Genomic DNA, 24165 nt, shown 5'->3' with positions numbered 1-24165 from the left:
CCTGATCTGGTGGAGCGAACTGCAGAGGCCCGATAGGCCACGGACGGACCACTGGTAGAGCCATCAAGGGAGACCACTCACGGTTATCTATACATGCCTATCACCCCTGCAGGGGTAACAGGAGCCGGTGAGTGAGGATCCATAAGGGGGAGCACATGAGTCTCCTGATCTGCTGAGCACAAGAGTCACCTGATCGTTTGAATACTTGGTTACTTTGGAGCTTCACCAATTTTATATTAACACTGCTTTTGGGACCTTTTATCACTTAGATTTTTTTGATACACATTTTTTTTTTTAAACTAATTTTTTTTCTGATGAATTTTTGATGAATTTGGGAACTATTTATGATTCATTACACTATCGTTTTACACTTTTTATGCACATGATTAGTTTTTTGGTCACTTTATATTCTTATGCCATTTTTGATTTGGTTTGGTCACATTTTGTATATCATATGTGGTTATTACGATTTTTTTATCATATCTGTTTATCTAATATTTGAGTATTTGTTTATCTAATATTTAAGCAATGCAACGTGTAGGGTGCACATTTTTTGCACAATCAGGGAGAGGAATTTTCCCTAGTATAGGTAGTACCATCCACCTCACTTCACTTAATCATTTTTAATCCCCTACCCGTTAGTTATTAGAGTAGCGCCACTCACCCCACTTTTTTGTTTTTATCATTTGTAAGTTTCCTTTGTGAACCGATTAGGGGAGGCTGCAACCCGATAGTATCCTGAGCGCGGAGTATACCATAATTTTGACTATTTGCACAATAGTCCCCTTCCTCAGCCTTAGTACTCTCATATCTGCCCTGAGTTATCCTCTCTCATGTCCGTACCCTCTTATTCACCCCCAAACCCCTTAAATACCCAGTCTCTGTATCCTTAAATCCCTCCAGCCCCCCTCCTAACTCCTTATATTTTATATCTGCCCTTAGTGTCCCTCTTTAATCCCTGTACCCTAATTTCTGTCCCCAGTCCTACTCCTCAGCCTCTGTATCGTGTATTTGCCCTCTTCCTTAGACCCTTTCTGCTCCTATCTGCCCACTAGCCTCATGTTTACCCCCCGTACCCTCATATCTAAATCCCTTCCTTACCCCATGTTACCTATATATCCTCATATGTTTCCCCAGCCCCTCTCCTGACCCCTCTACCCACTTACAAGCCCCTTATACCCTCTTACCTGCCCCTTATTCCCCCTCCTCACCCATTATACTGTCATATCTGATGTTCTCCTTACCCCCTATTCCTTTGTATATGCCCTTGATCACACTCTTCACCCCTTGTACCCTCATCTTTCCCTTACCCCCTTCCTCACTGCTATACCTGCATATTTTCATCACATCCTCCTTTTCACCCCATATAACCCTTATACTTGCCCCCTTCTAACCCGCTATAACTCCCATATCTGTTCCCACCACCTATACCCTTCTTCTCACCCCCCTATACCCTTTTTTATGCCCTAATCACCCATGATCACCCTCCTCCTGTCTTACACCCTCATATTTTCTCCAGATCCCCCTCCTCACTCCCTATAACCTATATACAGTATCTGCCCCCTTATAACCCCCTGTAAGCCTCGTATTTGCCTTTAATCTTCTCCCCACCTCTTTTACCCTAATATCTGCCATGGATCCCCCTCCTCACCCCCTATAACTCTAATATGGGCCCCTTCTAATCCCCTGTGACCCTCATGTCTACCTTGCAGTCTTCTACTTTACCCTGATATCTGCCCCCTGATTCCCCTCCTCACCTCCTGTAACCTATATCTGTCCCTGATTCCCCTTTTCTCTGTCCCTCATTAACACCCCTTCTAACCCCTTGTAACCATTAGGTCTTCCCCGCTGTCTTCTCTCTGCCTCCCATATACTAATATCTACCCCCATCCCCCTCACCCCCTTTAATTAAATATGTTCCCCTTCTAACCCCTGTGACTCTCATGTCTACCCGGCACGTCCACCCCCCACCTCCTGTACCCCAACATCTGTCCCCCAATCCACCTCCTCACTCCCTGTAACCTATATCTGCCCTGCAGTGCAATCATCGACCCCAATATTTCCCTATCTGCTTCCTTCTGCCCCTGTGACCCTCATGCCGGCTTCACAGTATTCCCCACCTTCTATACCCTAATATCTGCCCCTTGGTCTACTCATCACCTTCTATAGCTTTATATCTGCCCTCAATCACCCTCCTCACCCCTCATACTCTCATATCTGCCCCCCGGTCTTCTCCCCACCCCATCCCCAAGCTAGTAGATTGTAAGCTCTTCTGAGCAGGGCCCTCTTAATCCTCTTGTATCTTATTTTATTATAACTGTATTGTCTCCCTTTTATTTTGTAAAGCACTGCGTAAACTGTTGGCGCTATATAGGTCCTGTATTATAATAATAATAATAATATACCTTTGTGTTTGCCCTCAATTACCCTCCTCACCCCTTAGACCCTCATACTTTCTCCCAATCCCCCTCCTCACCCCTTATTATTCTTATAGCTGCCCCCTTCAAATCCCCTGTATCTCTCACCCCCTGTAACCCTCATATGTGCCCTTTCTGACACCCTGATCCTCCTCTTCATCCTTTAAACTCTCATATCTGCCCCGATCCCCCTCCTCACCCACTTTAACCCTCATATGTGCCTCTTTTCACCTCCTGTAACCCCTCACATTTGCCCTTTCTAACACCCTGTAGCCCTCATGTCTACTCCTAGTCTTCTCCCCACCTCCTATAACCCCAAATCTGCCCCTGATCTCTCTCCTCATCCTTTATACCTATATATCTGTTCCTGATCTCCCTCTTCACCCACTATAACCCTATGTGCCCCTCCTCGCCCCCTGTAACCTTCATCTGTGCACTTTCTAATACCCTGTAACCCTTGTGTCTACCCAACCAAACAACCTCCTCACCATTTATACCCTCATATCTGCCCCTCTCCTACCTCCTATACCGTAATATCCACCCTTGATCCCCCTCCTTACCCCCTGTAACCCTCATATGTGCTGCTTTTAGCACCCTGTAGCCCTCATGTCTACCCCCAGTCTTCTCCCCACCTCCTATACCCCTGAATCTGCCCCTGATCCTCCTCCTCACCCTTTATACCCTAATATCTGCCCCTGATCCCCCTCCCCACCCTTTATACCCTCATATCTGCCCCTGATCCCTCTCCTCACCCCCTGTAACCCTCATATGTGCCTCTCCTTACTCCCTGTACCCCCAGTCCTCACCTTGTAGAAGTGTCCCGCACAGTAGCAGCATTATTAGGAGACGTCTGTCCTCCTCCATGTCTGTTTGTCCATCTCCCCCGTCCCTGGTTATTGGCTGCAGCTGCCGGATGTGTGTGTGACGGACGGGACAACAGGGGGGTCCAATGTGTCATTCCCAAGACTCTCCGCACCTGTCATATCCTTCATGTGTCTGGGCTGTACATACCACATGTCCTGTCACTGTAAACCACCCTGTATATATAATATATACTCAGCTCTGTATATACCACATGTGCTGTCATTGTAAACCACCCTGTATATATAATATATACTCAGCTCTGTATATACTGCATGTGCTGTCATTGTATCCCACCCTGTATATATAATATATACTCAGCTCTGTATATACTGCATGTGCTGTCATTGTAAACCACCCTGTATATATATAATATATACTCAGCTCTGTATATACCGCCCACCCTGTATTGTATATATAATATATACTCAGCTCTGTATATACCGCATGTTCTGTCATTGTATCCCACCCTGTATATATAATATATACTCTATGCTCTGTACTGTATATACCACATGTGTTGTCATTATATACCAACCAATGATATATACTGTACAGTGTACACAGGCCATGCTGGGACTTGTAGTCCTCCAGTCACATCATATACAGTGGATTATTATACATTTATATAGCTCTGACATATACTGCTGTACAGAGATCCCTGAGCCATAAATACTTATACAGATTGCTAGCTTTACTGCCAACAGAGCATTTAAATGCAGAATACACGGGGAATCACTCCTTTCTACAGTAAGTTATTACTGAATTGTGTGCTTGTTTGGACTTCCCCTTTAAGTTGTTGGTCGGATGATCTTGTAGTGCGTTTGTAGTTTGTGATACCATGACTTGATTGGCACAAGCTCACAGCATGACACCTGATGATTTTTGAATTGGCTTTTGACTGCTGATTGGCTGGTTTTCAAATATGTTTTGGTTAGATGTGATAATTCTGTCTATGAGCCCCGAAAGGACGGGGCGGAGTCTGCTTACCAGGACAGCCGGTAAAATACAATGAAAGAACTACATTTCACACATCTATCTGACTGAGAGACACTTCTCACATTCATTCCGGACACTTAACACCACATTCCTGTCCACTGCACCATACTCCTGTCCACCTACAACCAACTACACGTCCCCAACACTCCACACCACATCTCTATCCCACTACTCCAAGATACACATCCCCAACACCCAACACAACACAACTCCTACACCCCTCTACACCCATCTACACATCCTCAACACCACATCCCTGTCCCCCTACTCCAAGATACACATCCCCAACACCCAACACAACACAGCTCTGACATCCCTCTACACCCATCTACACATACCCAACACCACATCTCTGTCCCCCTACACTCAACCACACATCCCCAAAATCACATCCCTGTCCCCCATACCACACCCCTGTCTCTTGTTCCCAGCTACACATCTCAAACACCCAACACCACATCCCCATCCTCCTATACCACAATACACGTCCCCAGCCCCACATCTCTATCCCCATCAACCAACATCTCCATCCCCCTACACCAAGATACACATCTCCAACAACCAACATCACATCCCCATCCCCCTACACAACAATACCTGTCCTGGACGCCACATCCCTGTCCCCCTACACCAAGGTACACATCTCCAAAACCAAACACCACATCCTTGTCCCCTACACCATTATACACACTCCCAGCACCCAACTTCACATCCCCATCCCTTTACACCAAGATACACATCCCCAACAACCAACACAACACACCTCTGACCCTCTATACCTACCTACACATCCCCAACAGCTAACACCACATCCCTGTCCCTTTACACCAAGATACATATCCCCAACAATCAACACCACATTCCTTCCCCTTACACTCAGCTACACATCCTTAGCACCCCAAAACACAACCCTATCCTTTTATACCACATCTCTCTCTCTTTCACCAAGCTACACATGCCCAACACCACGTCCCTGTCCCATTACACCAAGCTACACACCACCAACACCCAACTCCATATCCTTGTCCCTCAAAACCCACCTACACATCACCAACACCCAACTCCACATCTCTATTCCTTGACACCCACTTACACATCACCAACACCCAACCCCACATCCCTGTCCCACAAAGCCCACCTACACATCACCAAAATCCAACTCCACATCCCTGTCCTTCTACACCCAACACCACATCCCTGTCCCCCTACACCCACCTACACATCACCAACACCCCTACACCAAGTGTCCCCCTACACTTGCCTACACACCACCAACACCCAACTCCACATTCCTGTCCCCCTACACCCAACACCACATCCCTGTCCCCCTACACCCACCTACACATCACCAACACCACATTCCTGACCAATTACACCCAGCTACACACCACCAACACCCAACTCCACATTCCTGTCCCCCTACATTTGCCTACCCATCACCAACACCCAACTCCGCATCCTTGTCCCCTTACACCCACCTAGACATCACCAACACCCATCTCCACATTTCTATCCCACTACACTTGACTACACATCACCATCACCCAACTTTACATCCTTGATCCCTTACAACCAACTACACATCCCCAACACCCAACACCACATCTCTGACCTATTACACTCAGTTACACTTCCCCAACACCCAATACCACATCCCCTAGATACAGATCTCTGATACCCCACACCACATCCCTCTCCCCCTACACCCAACTAGACATCTCCACCACCCTACACCCAGTTACTCACCCCTGACATAGCATCGAACACTATACCTTCAATGCCATCTTGAGACCCCATCACCATGGTGGATAACTTCTACCATGGGACCCTCAGGTTGGATCAGAATCCAGAGAGGATGAAGAAAACACAGAACAAAGATCCTATGTATATCCACAAGAAGAGGGAGCGTGATGAAGAAGAGTGTGGGGTCGGAGATGGTGACATAGACACGAAGAAGTCAGGTAAGTGGGAGGATGTGTAGTAATAGACATGAATGGAGACCTGTTAGTCATGGTATCATTTTGCCTCTGCTCTGATATTTGCCCCTTCCAGTGCCCATTGGTGCAGAAAGTGGGGAACAACCGGAGAGAAAAGAAAAGGTATTCTATGCATAAACTCAGAGTAAAAAAATATCTTCTTTATGGTGTTTGTTTCGTTTTTCTGGAAATGTCACTGAGTTCCACCCAAACCGGTATTCACTGTCAGTCACGTCAGATTCCCCTGCCTTAGAGGTGAACTCCAGACAAACAGATAAATACACCGATGATATACGGGGGGGGGGGGCTGTTTAACACGCCAAATGATTTGTATCTCTGTCCATCCAGTCCTGAGATTTACCCAACTCTGCCACACAACACAACCTTGTCTGGCAGGGCAGGACATCTGGTTTTTCTCTAATCCAGTTAACCCCTTAAGGACCGGGCCTATTTTTTACACTTGGTGTTTTCAGAAACCCTAGAGAATAAAATGACGGTCATTGCAATACTTTATGTCACACCAGATTTGCGCAGCGGTCTTACAAACGCAATTTTTTTGGAAAAAATACACTTTTTTAAATGAAAAAATAAGAAATCAGTAAAGTTAGCCCAATTTTTTTTTATATAGTGAAAGATAATGTAACGCAGAGTAAATTGATACCCAACATGTTACACTTTAAAATTGCACCCGTTCGTGGAATGGCGACAAACTTTGACCCTTAAAAATCTCCATAAGCGACTCTGGAGAATAAAATGGTGGTCATTGCAATACTTTATGACACACGGTTCTTGCGCAGCGGTCTTTCAAACCCATTTTTAGGGGAAAAGATACACTTTTTTAAATAAAAAATATGTAAACAGTAATGTTAGCCCAATTTTTTATATAATGTGAAAGATGATGCTACGCCGAGTAAATTGACACCCAACATGTCACACTTTAAAATTGCGCCCGCTTGTGGAACGGCGACAAACTTTGGTACTTAAAAATCTCCATAGGTGACATTTAAAAATTTTTACAGGTTCCCAGTTTAGAGGAGGTCTAGTGCTAGAATTATTGTTCTCGCTCTAACGATCGCGGCGATACCTCACATGTGTGGTTTGAACACCGTTTTCATATGTGGGCGCGACTTACATATGTGTTCGTTCGGAGCTTGGAGGGACGGTGCGCTTAAAATTTTTGTTTTACTTTTTATTTTTTATTTCTACATTGTCCCTTAAAAAAAAAATTGCTGAATCACTTTTATTACAAGGAATTATAAACATCCCTCGTAATAGAAATAGGCATGACAGGACCTTTTTAATGTGAGATCTGGGATCAAAAAGACTTAAAAGCAATAAAAAATAAAATATATATTTTTTTTGTTAAATAAAAAAAGTGTGTCCCTTTAAGCCCATTGGGTGGAAGTGACGTTTGACGTCGCTTCTGTCATCCAATGGTATGGAGCAGTGTTGCCAGCCTACCAGATTGAAAGTTACTGACACGACACCCAAAATTTACTGGCACTGACAAGTTTTTACTGGCATATCTAAAAGTTACAAAATTACAGTTTTAAATGAAAATGTCAGTATTTAGGCTACAAACGCGTACAATATGCAATTAGCAAAGTGATTTAAGGTGGATATTAAGGCAAAAACATATTTCTTATTGTAACAAGCCCCTTGCTCACTCGGTTCCACTCTCCCGACACTCCTCTGCGGCTATAGAATCAGATTGCAGATCGCAACATCTGATGGTTCGGTCATCCGATGCTCCGGGACTAGAACTACAGCTATGTGCTGTTCTAATCCAGTTGTGTAGCTCAGAACAAACACCAGGCAGGCTGTATGTAAGTTCAACCAGGAATCTTCTTTATTGAAAGAAATACAGGCTCTTTTATACAGTAAAAGAGGAGGTGCATACCTCCTGCTCATATTACTCTGAACATACACCTGTGACCAGAAACCTAATTAACATGGGCTAATTAACTAATCCCTTTAGACAGCCTAGATGACTCAGACATGACCTTTAGGCCAGACTGGCCATCTTGTAGCTCAGAAAACCCAATCAACATTATCACAGAACTCTTCTTCATACAATAGCAGAGTTAATTAACACAAACAACAACAGGGATCTAATGACTCTTAGAACCCATACTAGACTTATTTACGATACACATTCTAGTAGGCAACAGGCAGACAGATGGCTGGAATTGACATCAGCATCTCCTAACAGTATTTGTCCCAGCATTATGAATCAGCCACTATTTCTAATATGGCAAATCCAGGGTCCCCAGAGTCTGTGTGTCCTGGGGGACCAGGACCCCAATCCACAGTAATACCACCTCAAGGGTCCCCAGGCATACAGCTCACAAAGAGCACCGCTCCCCCAAATGCCAGGGCCCACGCCCATGATCGGAAAGAGGCTAGCATTCAGTCCCCTCCAAAAGTCTCTCTCCCGGGCTAGGTCTGTCACACATTTTTTTTTTTGATATAGTAAATAAGTAGCTCAGGGACATGAATCGAGAGGGCAAGAAATTAGAATGGGCGTCACACACACATGAAATTGACTCTCACAGTGACACTGACAGCAGTGTGCAGCAGCACAGGTGATGATGGCACCTCACCAACATGACACGTCCCCTCCTGGCATGGAGAGTTACAGTGACCCTCTCTCTCCATGCCAGGTGGTCCCTTCAGTCCACTCCCGGCTTGCCTTCCTCCTGTTCCGCAGACCTGCAAATGAGGCTCCGGCTGCTCTGTTCCCTTGCATCACGACTTCATGTGACACACTGTAGCAAGCACTAGGATGGTTTCGGCCAAGCCTCACAGACATATTTTTTACTGGCAGCCCGTTTTTTTCACTGGCATTTACTGACAGGAGAAAAATACCCATTTTTTACTGGCTGCCAGTAAAAATACTGGCGGTTGGCAACACTGGTATGGAGTCGAGTGGGGGCCATCATTCCCCTGACTCGACTTCCTGTCCATCAGGGGAAAACATTGGATCGTCTCTGCCATTACCGACGGCTCCGTTAAGCGGTGGAGATAACCGGGACGCGACAGGAGGGGGGCACCTCCTGTCGCCGATAAAAGTGATGTCGTGGAGACCACTTTTATCTTAAAGCGGACCGCTCGATGTGGAGAAAAATACCGGGGTTATGGCAGCCATCTGCTGCCATAACAGCTGTATTTAACGTCAAATTAGCGACGTATACCAATGGTGGACGATCCAGAAGTGTTTTTTAAAGCTACAAGTAATTTTATATTTTTCTCTTCTTTACATACCTTATTTAGGATTCAGTGACATCATCACTGGGTCTCTGTGTCTTCTTCTCTGGGTCTTCTCTATACAGATACAGGCAGATCATGGCTGGTAGAAGGGGCTGCCACATAGCTTCCAAATAACAGCAGATGTAATGCTAAGCTTCCATGTTTGAAAGAACTGAAATCCAATGAATGAATTGATGGACCAGGGAAAATCAAGCTGGGGGGGGGGATGAGCTAGATGCTGTCCTCCAGCCAGGAAATGAGATGGGCTCTGACTAGCTGCAGCTTCTAATGCAAACAAAGGGCAAGTTTCTGCTGCATTTATAACAATTTGTGAACAAAGTATCATTAAAGTTGGTCGTAAACCTCAGACGTGAAATATGAACAAAGCATATCCCTCTATAGTGTGTGCTTGTCTCAGTCAAGAGCACTAAGTGTCATTTCTGTCTGTTGCCTCCTTCCTCTGCTAACTGCATGAATAACTTCTGACGAGTTTTCCTGACACCAAGAGAAAAAGGTGACAGGGGAGGGGCCTTCAACAGATTGACAGCCTCATCTCTGTTCCTGTGCGCTGTGTGGAGGGGGTGGTGTCCCTTCCCTCCAATCAACTTTCGGAGCTCTAATCACTGAGATCTGCAGCGTGAGACTTCAGCCATCCACCCCCTTTTTTTCTGAGCTCTCAAACAAGCTAAAAAATTTGAATGTAGAGAAGAGAAGGCTGCAAATAAACAGGTACAACTTATGTAGGAGGATTTGTTTCATCTTTGGTTATAACCTGAGACCAGTCACTTCACTGAGTGTATGGAGGGGTTACAACCACTTTAAATACAAATTCACAAGGTACCCAAAATCTTGTGGGGTAAAATACTCACCTCCTAGGTCTTGACTAACAGGAGAGCCCTAAACACAGGATATACTTGCTCAGAGGCGAAAAGTCTCAGTCCCTCCTTAACCTCTCCCACTGGCCAGTGATATACCTGACGATGGCCGACGTTGGGGCCCAAGATGACGTTGGAGCACCCTTAAACAGAGTTTTTGTAATCCCAAGGGAAATAAGGGGATCATTTTCAAACTAAATCTCCAGGGGGTCCCACACTTGGGTGGTCTTTTTCAGAGGAGAGTAATAAAGAAGGTGGCCGAAGGCCACTCTCTAGTCAGCAGTTTCTCATGACTGAACACTCAATCAGGTTGCCTCCCGCGGTCTCCGAGGGAGATGATAGCAGCTCTGATCACTGTTGCAGCAATCCTGGGTAAAACCACAGGTGTTCTGGGTGCAAAAGTCCTCTCCCAAAGCCCATTGGGTCCCTCCACACTGATGCATGGTCTCCTGCGCACACTCAACTGTCCTTCTGACAACAGCAGCCTCTGAGTAGATGCAGCAGTGCAGTCCAGGTCTAGTGACACTAGGCGCTTGGCAATGTCTTCAGCTCAGCAGCTTCCCCTCACTCTCCATTTGGCTTTCTGTCCTTTTTCCTCCGACTGTCTTGGGGGGCTCAGGGGGCAAGGGTTGGAATGTTTTGGAATGTTTTGGAAGATTCCTAGTGATCCCAAGATTCATAGTGCCCCTAACTTTTTGAGAAGATTCTAGGGGAGCCCAAGATTTTGAATGCCCCTGACTTTCTGAGAAGATTCAGAGTAACCCCAAGATTCTTACTGTCGCTGGCTTTCCAAACAGATTCTAAGTGACTCCAAGATTCATTGTGTCCCTGGCTTTCTAAGAAGATTTGGAGTAACCCCAATATTCTTAGTGTCCCTGAATTTCTGAGAAGATTCCAAATTACCCCAAGAGTTTTAGTATCCCTTACTTTCTGTGAAGATTGCAAGAGACCCCAAGATTTTTAATGCCCCTAACTTTCTGAGAAGATTCTGAGTAACCCCAATATTCTTAGTGTCACTGACTTTCCAAGAAGATTCTGAGTAACCCCAAGATTCCCAGTGTCTCTAACTTTCTGAGAAGCAAACGCGCTGCAGCGAAAATGGGCGTGGCTTACACGAAAAGTGGGCGTGGCTTAAATGGGCGTGGCTCAAGAGGGTGCGGTTAGAGTCTGAGATGAATGAGGGATGGAGAGGGAAAGGGGGAGAAGGAAAGGGGGAGAAGGGAATGACGGGACAGCAGCCCCAGATCCTACACAATAGAAATATGTGTATTCTAGAAAGTTTAACAATCAGCTGATAAAGATACTCCAAACACCTGGTGTTAACGCTTCAATCATCCCGGCACCATGATTGTTATGGTGTCAGGATGATTGAAGCGCATTATTTCTATTATTACATTGTAATATAAAATTAAATCATTCAATTCACCATAATGCCGAATCAGTGGGATCCCTGAGCGTGTCACTAGCCACATCGCCTGCCACCAGCAGAGTCTGTCCTTGCATCAGGTGCCCCCGGCAGAGTCTGTCCTTGCATCAGGTGCCCCCGGCAGAGTTTGTCCTTGCATCAGGTGCCCCCAGCAGAGTCTGTCCTTGCATCAGGTGCTCCCGGCAGAGTCTGTATAGACCCCCTCATTGCAGACCCCCCTCCATCAGTGCAGACCCCCTCAGTGCAGACCCCCTCAGTGCAGACCCCCTCCATCAGTGCAGACCCCCTTCATCAGTGCAGACCCCCCTCAGTGCAGTCCCCCCTCTATTAGTGCAGACCCCCACTCTATTAGTGCAGCCCCCCCTCAGTGCAGCCCCCCCTCTATTAGTGCAGACCCCCCCTCTATTAGTGTAGCCCCCCCTCAGTGGAACCCCCCCTCTATTAGTGCAGACCCCCCTCAATTAGTGCAGCTCCCCCTCAGCGCAGCCCCTCCTCTATTAGTGCAGACCCCCCTCAGTGCAGCCGCCCTCTATTAGTGCAGCCCCCCCCTCAATTAGTGCAGCCCCCCTCTATTAGTGCAGACCCCCCTCAATTAATGCAGCCCCCCCTCAGTGCAGACCCCCCTCTATTAGTGCAGACCCCCCTCAGTGCTGCCCCCCTCTATTAGTGCAGACCCTCCCTCAGTGCAGCCCCCCTCTATTAGTGCAGACCCCCCCTCAATGCAGCCCCCCCTCAGTGCAGCCCCCCCCCGCTCAGTGCAGGAGCGGCCGGTGTTCTGCAGAGAAAGTTCCCCTCGGCAAGTAAGGACCCTCTGTACTGCGCAGGCGCAGCGCTTGCGCAGTACGGGGCTGGGGAACTTTTCGGCAAGACATAGCGACGTGTCTTCTGCTTCAGTGGAGAGGGGAGGGGTCGTGCAGCTAAAGACGCCGATTCATTGGCTGCACGGATCAAGCCCCCTTCCTCTCTTCACTTACTCAACACTAGGAGGAAGATCGAGTGGCGGCGCCGGCCGCCATTTTGCTGGAGCCAGCTGCTCCAAAAATAAAAAAAACAACATTCCCGATTTTCCTTATGGAAAATCCCGATTCGGGACAGCCTCCAATTGGGACGAGGGTCCCAAAATCGGGATTGTCCTCGGAAAATCGGGACTGTTGGCAACTATGCCTTTACTGTCTGAAAAGGTTCTGAGTGATCCCAAAATTCCCAGTGCTTCTGACTTTCTGAGAGATCCTAAAGAACTCCAATATTCCCAGTGTCTCTGATTTTTTAAGAAGATTCCTAGTGACTCTAATGCCGCGTACACATGGGCGGGCTTTTTGACTGGACTGGTCCGATGGACTTTCCGACGGACTTTCAACGGACTTTTGACGGACTTCCGACGGACTTTTGAACGAACTGACTTGCCTACACACGATCACACCAAAGTCCGACGGATTTGTACGTAATGATGTATACCGGACTAAAATAAGGAAGTTGATAGCTAATAGCCAATAGCTGCCCTAACGTGGGTTTTCGTCCGTCGGACTAGCATACAGATGAGCGGATTTTTCGACCAGACTCGAGTCCGTCAGACAAATTTGAAACATGTTCCAAATCTAAAGTCCGTCAGATTTTTGACCGATAAAGTCCGCTGCAGGTCCGATGGAGCTCACACACGGTCTGATTGTCCGCCGGATTCGGTCCGTCGGACCAGTCCGGTCGAAAAGTCCGCCCGTGTGTACACGGCATTAGATTCTTTTTGTCCCTGACTTTCCAAGAGACTCAGAAAAGATACCAAGTGACCATAAGTTTCTTAGTGTCCCTGACAATCCAAGAATATTCTCAGTGCCCCTTACTTTCTGTGAAGATTTTAAGTGACCCCCAAAATTCTTAATGCCCCTGAATTTTTGAAAAGCTTTCAATTTACCCAAACATTCTTGGTTGTCCCTGACTTTCCAAGAAGATTATGATTGACCCCAAGATTCTTACTGTCCCTGACTTTCCAAGAAGATTCTGAGTGACCCCAAGATTCTTACTGTCCCTGACTTCACGAGAAGATTCTGAATGACCCTGAGATTCCCAGTGTCTTTGACTTTCTGAGAGATCCAGACAGACGCAAAGATTCCTAAGGTCCTTGACTGTCTAATAAGATTCTAATGCCTCGTACACACGACCGGTTTTTCCGACGGAGTTCCGACGGAGGCCTACTCCAGCTGTCTTACATACACACGATCACACCAATTTCTTACTGTCCAGAACGATGTGACGTACACCATGTACAATGGGACTAGAAAAAGGAAGTTCAAGAGCCAGTAGCCAATAGCTTCCATCTCTTACTTGCTTCAGAGCATGCGTCCTTTTTGGTCCATCAGAACAGCATACGGACAAGCGGTTTTACTGATAGTAAGTAGTTCCAGCGGGAAAATTTAAAACAAGTTCTATATCTAAGTCCGTTGGAATTTTCAATGGGAAAAGTCCGATGGGGCGTACACACGATTGGATTATACGATGAAAAGCTCCCATCGGACTCTTTCTGTCGGAAATTCCGCTCGTGTGCACGCGGCATATGTAATCCCAACATTTCCAGTGTTTCTGACTGACTGAAAGATCCTGAAGGACTACAAAATTCCTAGTGTCCCTGACTTTCCAAGAAGATTACTAGTGACTCTAAGATTTTTGGTGTCCCTGACTTTCTGAGAAGATTCTGAGCGACCCCAAGAGTTTGTGTCCCTGACTTTCTGTGAAGATTCCAAGTGACCCCAAGGTTCTTAGTGTCCCTGACTTTCCAAGGAAATTCTGAGTGACCCTAACATTCCCAGTGTCTTTGACTTTCTCCTGAAGTAACTTTCTGAGAGATCCTAAAGGACCCCAAAATTCCAAGTGTCCTTCACTATTTGAGAGGGTTCTGAGTGTTCCCAAAATTGCCCAAGTTTTTGACTTTGAGAGATCCTGAAGGACCCCAAGATTCCCAGTGTCCCTGACTTTCTGAGAACATTCCATGTGACTCCAAGATTCTTAGTGCTCCTGACCTTCCGAGAAAATTACAAGTGACCCCAAGATTCTTAGTATCCCTGACTTTCCAATAGAATTCTGAGTGACCCCAAGATTCATAGTGTTCTTGATTTTCCGAGAAGACTCTGAGTGACCCCAAGAGTTTTAGTTTCCCTGACTCTATGTGAAGATTTCAAGTGACCCCAAGATTTTAATGTCCTTGAACTTCAGAGAAAATTCTGAGTGACCCCAAGATTTTTAGTGTCCCTAACTTTCTGAGAAGATTTTGAGTGACCCCAAGATTCCTAGTGTACCTTATTTTCCAAGTGACTCAGAGTGAAAGGAAGAATCCTGGTGTCCCTGATGTTTTAAGGAGATTCTGAGTGACCCTATGATTACTGCCCCTGACTTATTGAGGAGAGTCCAAGGGACCCCAAGATTCCTAATACCCCTGACTTTCCAAGAGGATTCCGAGTGACCCCAAGATTCTTAGTGTCCCTGACTTTCTGAGAAAATTCCGTGTGACCCAAAGATTCCTGGTGTCCCTGACTCTCTGAAAGATCCTGAAGGACCCCAAGATTCCTAGTGTCTTTGACTTTCTGAGAGATCCTTAAGAACCTCAAGATTTCCAGTGTCCCCTGACTTTCCAAAAGACTCACAGTGACCCAAAGGTCTAGTGTCACTGACTGTCTGAGGATATTTTGTGTGACTCCAAAGTTTCTAGTGTCCTTGACTTTCTGAGAAGAGTCCAAGTGACTCTAATATTCTTAATGTCCCTGATTTTCTGATAAGATTCAGAGTGACTTTTTAGAAGATTCTAAGTGACCCCAAGATTCCTAGTGCATCTGACTTTCTGAGGTTGACTGCGTGACCCCAAGATTTCTAGTGTTCCCGTAGCCAGACCTCTTTTGTTCCTGGTGACTTTGCAAGCACCTTCCAGTGTGATCTCTGTGTCCCCAATGCTCCCAGTGTCATCTTTAAATGCATTTTCTCTGTGCCCCAGTGTTCTCTGTGTCGCACAGCCTTTCCACAGTGGCTCCATGATTATTAATGACCCAGACTTTCCAAAAGACTTACAGTGACCCTCAAAATTCCAAGTGTCACTGATTGTCTCAGAAGAATTTGAATGACTCCAAGGTTCCCAGCGTCCCTGACTTTCTGAGAAGATTCCACGTGACCCAAAGATTCTTATTGTCCCTGACTTTTTGAAAGGATTCTGAGTGACCCCAAGATTCCTAGAGTCCCTGACTTTCTGAGACGATTGAGTGACCCCCAAGATTTTTAGTGTCCCTGACTTTCTGAGAGATCCTGAATAACCCTAAGATTCCCAAGGTCTTTTATTTTCCAACAGAGTGACCCCAAGATTCCTGGTGTCCCTGACCTTCTGAGGAGATTCTGAGTGACCCCAAGATTCTTAGTGTGCCTGACTTTCAGAGAAGACTACAAGTGACCCCAAAATTCCTAGTGTCACAGTCTTTCTGAAGGATCCTGAAGGACCGCAAGATTAGGGGCCACCCTCAAGGGCCACCGACAGCCTCCCCAGCACTCCATCTTCCACCCAAATGCCTTTTCTGGCATGACCTATGTCTATTCATGAGGTTAGCTCTGCCCCCTGTTGGCCCAATGCTTGAGGATTGGCTGAGGCCTCATAAATATGCATGGCAGCCCCTCCTTACGCCCACCCTCCAGCTCTAGAAGTTTCTAGCAACTTCCAGACCAGGGGGAAGTGCCAGAGAGATCTGCCAGATGAGTCATCCAGCCCCTGAGTCACTGACCCTGACCTAGATTCACAACTCCCATAAAAAAACAAGGGAAGTGGAAAAGGAAAACAACTTGGAAGGGACTAAATACAAATAAATAGCAGTATTAAAAATAGACATTTTTCTTTAAAAAAAAAAATATATGTACACTACATATAAACAGGGAAGCCCTCCTAGCAAACTGGAAAAATTCAGAGTCCATCACGAAGCTGGGAGGACAGCTGTCCACAATGATACCTGCAGAACAGAACAAAAAGACACACTATCCTATCACTAACTCACTATCTATCTGTACATTCTGTCAGCAGGGGGTTATAAGCCTGCTGGCAGCAACAAATAACAGCAACAATATTTTTTCTCAAAGAGTCTCTGGTAGGAGGAGCCCCTCCAAATTAGCAAAGTAGTAGCAGGATACTAGGCCTCACCCAAAGTTCTTCAGCAGGAACAAGACATCCATCTGGAACAGGTCAAGGTGTTAGGCCAGCCTAGCTTGAAAAAAAAATCCTCTCCTTGCTGTCCAGGGTTGGGCAATCTCCTCATGTTGCTGTCAGCTCCTCTGACAGCGACATTTGTCTTTTAGAGCATTGTCTTCTATGACACTGCAGTGAGAGGCGTGCCTCCACTGCAGCATTTTTATTGGACAGCTGGGACCAATGGTACTTTACCATTGGTCCAAGCCTCCAAGCTGTCCATTGAGCTCAGTGCCTCTGACAAGAAGTGAGGAGAGGCGCTGTGAGCTCATCCTCTCAGTCTGCTGCAAACAGAGTGTGACAGCTTGTATTTAAACCGGCCACTCTGTATGAAGCTTCTAACAGGCGGCGCAAGGAACCCCGTATTTCTGGAACCATAGGTCATAGGAGCCCACATGTTTACCAGTGGTGGAGTAGGACTTAGGGTGCATACCCCCCAAATTTGGGGTCTCTGCGACCCCAGGTCACCAAGCTATGACCCTCGAAACTCTGTTTTTTTTGTTTTTTTTTAAATGTTCATGGCTGTCTACCCTAACTGCACGTCCCTGTGGTATAGAGTGTTGCTTGAAAGGTGGGAGTAGGCTACCAGCTGTCCCTGGGCATTTTGTGAGTACAAAATGCCATAGACTTGTGCTTAGACTTGTGCTTTTATTCCATTACAACAAGGGAACACAGGCTAGTGTTATGAAGAGCTTGTCCAACTTTTGCTACTACAAAGGACTTTGCTCAGTTTCTGTTGCTTTTGGACTGCCACAATTTGCTGAAACTGGCTTGTACCTGAGGAGCTTTGCCCTGCTGCTACTACTACTGAGGGACTTTGCTCACTTCTGAAACTATTTGTTGCTATTACTGAGGAGAGGTCTGCTTTCAGCAAGGACTTCATGGGTGCTTAACTAAGAGATCAGTTAGATGTCCTCAGTTGTGAATAGTTCTATTTTTGGAGTATCCTACTAAATCCCCTTCGTCTAATTTTTCATTTGTTTTTTTTCTTCACTAAAATGTTGATGTTGTGCTGCACTACATCCTTCAGCCAGGAGGAGGAGATCCAAAGTCAAGTGAGCCCTCAGACCTTAATGCAGACAACTGGGAATCTTGGGAGGTGTTGTCCATACTGACAGCCATGTAAAGGAGCAAATTACTTTTGGTACCACATATACCAGCATGCCCTTGGGCACTGGAGGAGGCAAGGGGGACTTAAATAGAATTGCCAGTGAAAAGCCCTGCTCTTTTGGCTGTGCAGCAGTCCAGGTAGGCTCATCTGTTGTTTCCTTGTTTGCTGGGAGGCTAAGCTGGCCGGGTTCAGTACCAGCCACAAGCGGGAGCACAAGACATTCAGCAGTCTAGCCTGCATCATAGCTTCCTTCCACACTGCCCCAGGGGACCCAAGCATCCACCAGGCTCATTGCTACAGACCACTGGAGGCCATTTTTATCAAAGTGGAGCTGCATTGGGCCCTTCACAGAAAACGACTGCAACTTTCCAGGAATCGGTGAGAGGGCAGCCAGCCCATAGTTCTTTCAGCTTGCACATATAGAGCAGCTAAAAGCAGGACATCCATGCACTAAAAATTGGACAGAGCTTTATTTAAATTAGTGCCTTGCTATTAAGACCACCCTACACCCTCCCTAAGCCTGAACTGTGTGAGGATTGAACTGCCACCAGAGTTGACTGCTGCCACAAGTACTATACTAAAATAAGTCAGCATTTACAACAATGCCTGCAGATTCATAAAGGGACTTCCATCAGGTGCACCAATGCTTTTTAAAGGGCCCCAATGATAGCTGGCAGAAAAACCATATTAAAGATTGCCCCTCGCATTTATCATCCTGTATCTCCCCTTAGCTCCATCAATTTTATCATCTACATATGGTCTGTGCCTATTCAATAAACTTAGGCCTAGCATAGTCGCCCACAGTGCACATGAGCAATATAGCCCTATTGGTTGGTAGCTCCAATCCCATTTATTGCTTCTGGTTGCACTTCCTGTCACGTACCTGGTCCCGAAGCCCAAACGCTGAGAGGGCTCTTCTTGTGGCTAAGTGCTTGGTGTCCCTGAAGATGGGGACAGGCATCACTAGGCCCAGATAAGCAGGGACTGCCGGTTGTGCCACAGGTTTTGGGTGTTGAAGAGGTGAACTTCTTGCAGGTGGTCTCTGGGAGAGTGGAGCAGCAGGTGTAGTTGAACTAGATGTCTTTTTTCAACCTGATAACTGTGAGTGCAGCAGGCTGGTCACAGCAGGGAAATGCAAAGGGGTGGTCACAGCAGGTTGGCACCTTGGGTGGACTGCAGGAGAAGACAGGAAGCATAGTTAGGAGTATTAGCTAAGGTCAAGAGCCGGTGGTAAGCAGACAGAGGATCGGAGACGTGGTCAGACAAGCCGGGGCCATACACAGAGCAGGAGACAAGAGCAGATCCATGAACAAGCCAAGGTCAGAGCCAGGAGAGAGACAAGAGGAATCCAAGATAGCACGCCGGGTCGGTAACGGGTAGTCTAGAAGTTTCACATGCACAGGATAACAGGAGGCAGGAAGCTGAAGACCAGTCAGTGATGTCCATGTGCAACAGTCTTTTATAGGCCAGAGGGAGCCAAAATATAGTGCATTTTGTGGTGGCGCCAGCTCTCACACGTTTGCGCCATGGCACACGTGCATGCACCCATTCTCTTCAAAAACTTGTGCAGTTTCCTGTGCATGCATTTCTGGCAAACGGGAGCGACCAAGTTGGATATTGCCCATTATGCCAGGTCTCTTTGCAACTCTCCTCCGGCTTGCTTCCTGAAATTTTAGGTGGGGTTGTTACTGTTTATGCAGATCTGGAGGCTGAATTTCAAACCTTTCCCTGCATTTTTTGACTGCAAATACCTGGTATGTCAGTTAATATCTGTATAATGTCCAGATCACCTTATGTTTGCCTGGTTATCAATTAATTCAATATACAATATATCTAATTACTTTCACTATACGATTTGAGTTAGTGGAAGATTCACCACTGCCTGTACTGGGTGGGAGGTCACTAGAGCCAGAGGAGAGGGAAACTCTTCCAACAAGGACATCTGTTCTGATGATATTTTTATAAGAGAATGCCCCTCACTTTGTAGAGATTTCCTTTCACTTTCTGTTGCATCTTCAGGACAAGAAGTGAAGGGAACTCTCCCCAACAGAATACAGGCAGCAAAAAAATAAACTAACAGATGTTTTAACCCTTCCCTACTCTATTGATAAATAGGTAATGTAATGTGGTGTTCTCAGTGTCATCATCCTGAACTTCTACCTTTGTCTCTTATTCAGTTGTGAAAAGATTTCGGAAGGAGAATGAGTTATCCAAGACAAAGAAATCATTTCCTGCAACACAGCATGTGAACAGAGGAGCTTGTGTAGAAATACCTACAGTAGAGTTCACTTTGAGACCATTTAGTTTGAAAACTATGCTAAATGATAAAAACATGAAGGAGATAAGTCAACAATGTGAGGCCATATGGCCAAGAAAAGACTGCCGTTATCCCATCTCAAAACTCATATCACCAGTCAGAATGCCTTATGCTCAGAAAATCATGTCAAAGCTTGTTACAAAGTACAAAATTGTACAGTATAAAATCAGTAAGTCGGTCTGGGAGGCCATTAAAGGAACAGTGAACAGTTCCATGTATACTGGAGTACAGGTCAAAACTGACTTGGCTGCAGGGAAAGTTTACCTGGTTGGGAAATCCAAGAAAGTAACTGAGATAATTCCAACTTTTAGAAACCTGTTAAAAAAAAAAACAAGAGCAATTAAAAAAAAGAATCAAAGTTTGACTGTGGTGGTACCCATGTCCCCAGCCCACTATCAGGTTATGTATAGGAGTGGCCTAGAGAAGAAGATGATGGAGAAGGTCCCAGGGCTGAAGATTGATTATAATGCAGAAACGAAGGAGATTCAGATATCAGGGCCGAGATCTGAGGTTCTCACTGCCAAATGTAAGATAGATAACATACAGCAACAAATGAAAACAAAATCCCTCCAGCTGAATTGCCACCTTGTCCAGTTCCTGATGTTGTCCGATGGAAAGCTGAGCAGTCGCCTCTTTGTACCCCACAGCATTAATGCCCTGCTGCAAATTGACGACAATGCTGTTAAACTGATTGCTTACTCGGAGGAAGCCTTGAAAAAAGCTGAAGTGCAAATTAAAGAAGAATTAATGTGTAGACGTATCATTATTGAAGAGAGGAGTCTCCTTGAAAGTCCTGAATGGAAAAGTCTAATCTCTCAGTTGAATGCTGAGAAATGCAGAGTTCAAATACTGGAATTTCCTTCTGGAGCCGTGAATGATGTGGTCATCACTGGCCTAACATCAAATGTACAAAAGTGCCTCCAAAAAGTTGGTGAATTTCTAAAAAATAACACCAGGATACGAACAGATGTTACAGTGGGGTCAAAGGTAATGATGAAGTTCCTTCAGGACAGAAGGAGGGACATTTGGGGGAAGATACATAAAAAAGTAGATTTGATGGAGAACGGGAACAGGATGTGCTTGTCAGGCCCAAGGGTTCATGTTCAAGAGGCAGCGTTGCTCTTCAATAACTTTCTGTCCTCACTTCATTGTGATACTCTGTGCATCAAAGAACCAGGGGCCAAAAAGTTTTGCATGATCAATGAAAAGGTTCTGGTTGCAACTGCAAAGGAAGAATTTAACTGTGCAATATATTTAGAGGACGCTAGTAGAAAAAACTCTGTACTCGGTGAACCCAGTTTCCAAGTGAAACTTCCAAAAGGGTTGACCATCGCTATATACAAAGATGACCTGTGCCATCACAAAGTAGATGTCATTGTCAATGCAGCCAATAAAAATCTAAAACACATTGGTGGCTTGGCAAAAGCCCTTCTGATTGCAGCTGGATGTAAACTTCAAGAGGACTGTGACAGGATCATCAAGACGAATGGTAGCCTGTCCCCTGGAGACTCAGTAATCACTGATGCTGGTAACTTGCCATGCAAACAGGTCATACATACCGTTGGTCCCGAATGGTCAGCGAGTTCACCCTCAACTTGTGAGCTTCTTTTACAGAAGGCCATCACCACTAGCTTGCAGCTGGCATCGAAGAACAACCACTGTTCAATAGCAATCCCAGCAGTCAGCTCTGGCATTTTTGCTTTCCCACTAAAGTCATGCATTGAGAATATAATGGAAGCACTACAGGTCTACGTGGAGAGCCAACAGACCACTCTGCAGAGAATACATCTGGTGGACATGAATGAGGAAACCGTGAAAGCATTCTGTGAAGTTACTAAAGTCAAATTTGGTAACCAACCTAATGCTGTTCCACCTAAACCACCAGAGATCCAACATGATGTTAAAGTAAAGGATGCAGAGAAGCCCCAGGTGCAAGTGATAGCAGGCAATGAAAATGCAGTGATGACCAAGGAAGGGATTGTCATCAAACTGCTTCAGAAGAAAATTGAAGACTGTACGGTATTAACTGACATAAGCATTATCTAATGTTTTTTTTATTTTTAAAAGTGTTCTGCCTCAAACGTCTCTTTATGCAAAAGACAGACCATCTGAGCCCCAGTCTATATGGACAGTATGGGAACTTTTTGACACGACAAGATCCATAGGTGTTAAGTCACCAAAAAGAACTAGAAGTAGAACCCAATGTAATGTATTCCAGCTTACATGGGATGTTTTTCTGGCCTTCCTTTTATTTATTTTTATGGTATTTTAAGACATTCCTGTCCTAAATCTTCCTTTCTCTACATCAAAGAAACTTTGCCTAGCTGGCTACATGGTGAGGAAGGCAACATGTAACTTAGGGCTGAGCTATCTAATACTTCAAAGTTCTTACTGTGCCCCAGCGGGATTGGCAAGAAGAGGTTGCGGACACTAAATGGTTGGTTAGAAGGATTACTCTGGCAGCAACTTTCATGATGGACTAAATGGGGATAGCCTGTGTTAAGATAAGCCAATGAGGAGGGAGTTACAATAGTCCAGATTAGAGATAGCAAGGCAGTAAATCAGTACCTTGGTGGTGGCATTGGTTATAAAGGGGGATATTTTGGAAATGATACAGCCTTGAAGGCAGCAAAAGTTGCACAGTAATTGGCTGTAGGGAAAAAAAGAAGGTAATGTTTGGAACTACATCTAGCACCATGGCATTAGGGGAGAGATTAATGATTGTGGTATTGTGTTTGATAGAAAATTCGGAGGGGAGAACACAGGGGAGAAATATTATGAGTTCAGTTTTGGAAAGACTGAGTTTGAGGTAGTGACGTCTTATCTATACTGATATGTCAGTTAGTAAATTATTGATGTGTGAGGGGATTGAAGTGGTAAGGTTAGGGGTAGAGAGATAGTTTTGGGTGTTGTCAGCATTGAGATGGAATTGAAAGCTGTGGGAGACTATTAAATGACCCAGGGAGGAGGTGAAGATAGAGAGTCAGAGGGGTTTAAGGATAGAGCCTTGGGGAACCCCTACAGTAATAGAAAGAAGAGAGGAAGAGGTAGGGTTGTAAGTGACACTAAAAGTGCTCTAAGATAGGTAGAAGGGAGTCCAGAAAAGAGCAGAGACTTGGAGGCCAACATTGCAGAATTTTTTAAAGGAAGAGCAGGCGGTCAACTGTATCAAAGACAGCAAAAACTTTTTAGTAGTATGAGTATGGAGTAGTACCCATTGGTTTTTAACAGTTAGGTATTTTAGGAAGGTGGGTTCTGTCAAGTGTTGTAGGCTAAATCCACACTGAAATGGGTTGAGAGGGTTGCTATCAATGAGGTGGCAGCTCCAATGGTTGGACACACCTGCAAAGTGAAGGAACTCCTTCATCTTGTTACTCACATTTTCCTTGCCTGAAGCCCACTTCAGAATATATAAATGTCCACACCAGTTGCCTTTTAATGTTTTCAAAAGATCAGTTCACTCAGCTTTGGGCATACATATCCAGCCATTGCCCTCACTCTCCTTACTGTGTGTACCCTTGCAGTGGGTTCTTGTCCAGAGTCCCTTACAGCCTAGCCCCTAAGGGCCCTCTCCTTTCCAGCCTGCAGACTTACATCAGGGGTAGCCTGTTCCCATCAGCCTTCTTCCAAAGACTCCACACACACACACCAGCTTATAAAGGGGCACATATGCCTTCCATCCATTACACCCAGGGGATGGGCCTCACTAAAAGGGGTGCTAACCCTTGCTTACA

General features: G+C 45.6%; 2 protein-coding genes across 6 annotated transcripts in view; one reads left to right on the top strand and one right to left on the bottom strand.

Moving 5' to 3' along the window:
• The window catches only part of CHRNB1 (cholinergic receptor nicotinic beta 1 subunit), a 152022-nt gene that overhangs the window by 29668 nt on the left and 98189 nt on the right, over positions 1–24165 (bottom strand). The window contains exon 1 of one of the 5 annotated variants that reach the window (XM_073623265.1): positions 3224–3649. The exons of the other annotated variants lie outside the window; for them this stretch is intronic. Coding sequence (XP_073479366.1) covers positions 3224–3281 — 58 coding nt within the window. The 5' untranslated portion in view covers positions 3282–3649. Of the gene's footprint in view, positions 1–3223; positions 3650–24165 lie in introns of those variants that run through there. 5 annotated transcript variants of the gene reach the window in all.
• The window catches only part of LOC141131167 (protein mono-ADP-ribosyltransferase PARP14-like), a 65604-nt gene continuing 61331 nt past the window's right edge, over positions 19893–24165 (top strand). Inside the window, exon 1 of the mRNA XM_073618212.1 lies at positions 19893–22450. Within this exon, the coding sequence (XP_073474313.1) occupies positions 20429–22450 (2022 nt within the window). The 5' untranslated portion in view covers positions 19893–20428. The remainder of the gene's footprint in view (positions 22451–24165) is intronic.

The sequence above is a fragment of the Aquarana catesbeiana genome, linkage group LG03 (assembly GCF_042186555.1).
Source record: "Aquarana catesbeiana isolate 2022-GZ linkage group LG03, ASM4218655v1, whole genome shotgun sequence".
In the NCBI taxonomy this organism is placed as follows: Eukaryota; Metazoa; Chordata; class Amphibia; order Anura; family Ranidae; genus Aquarana; species Aquarana catesbeiana.
This window is presented reverse-complemented; position numbering and strand designations above follow the sequence as displayed.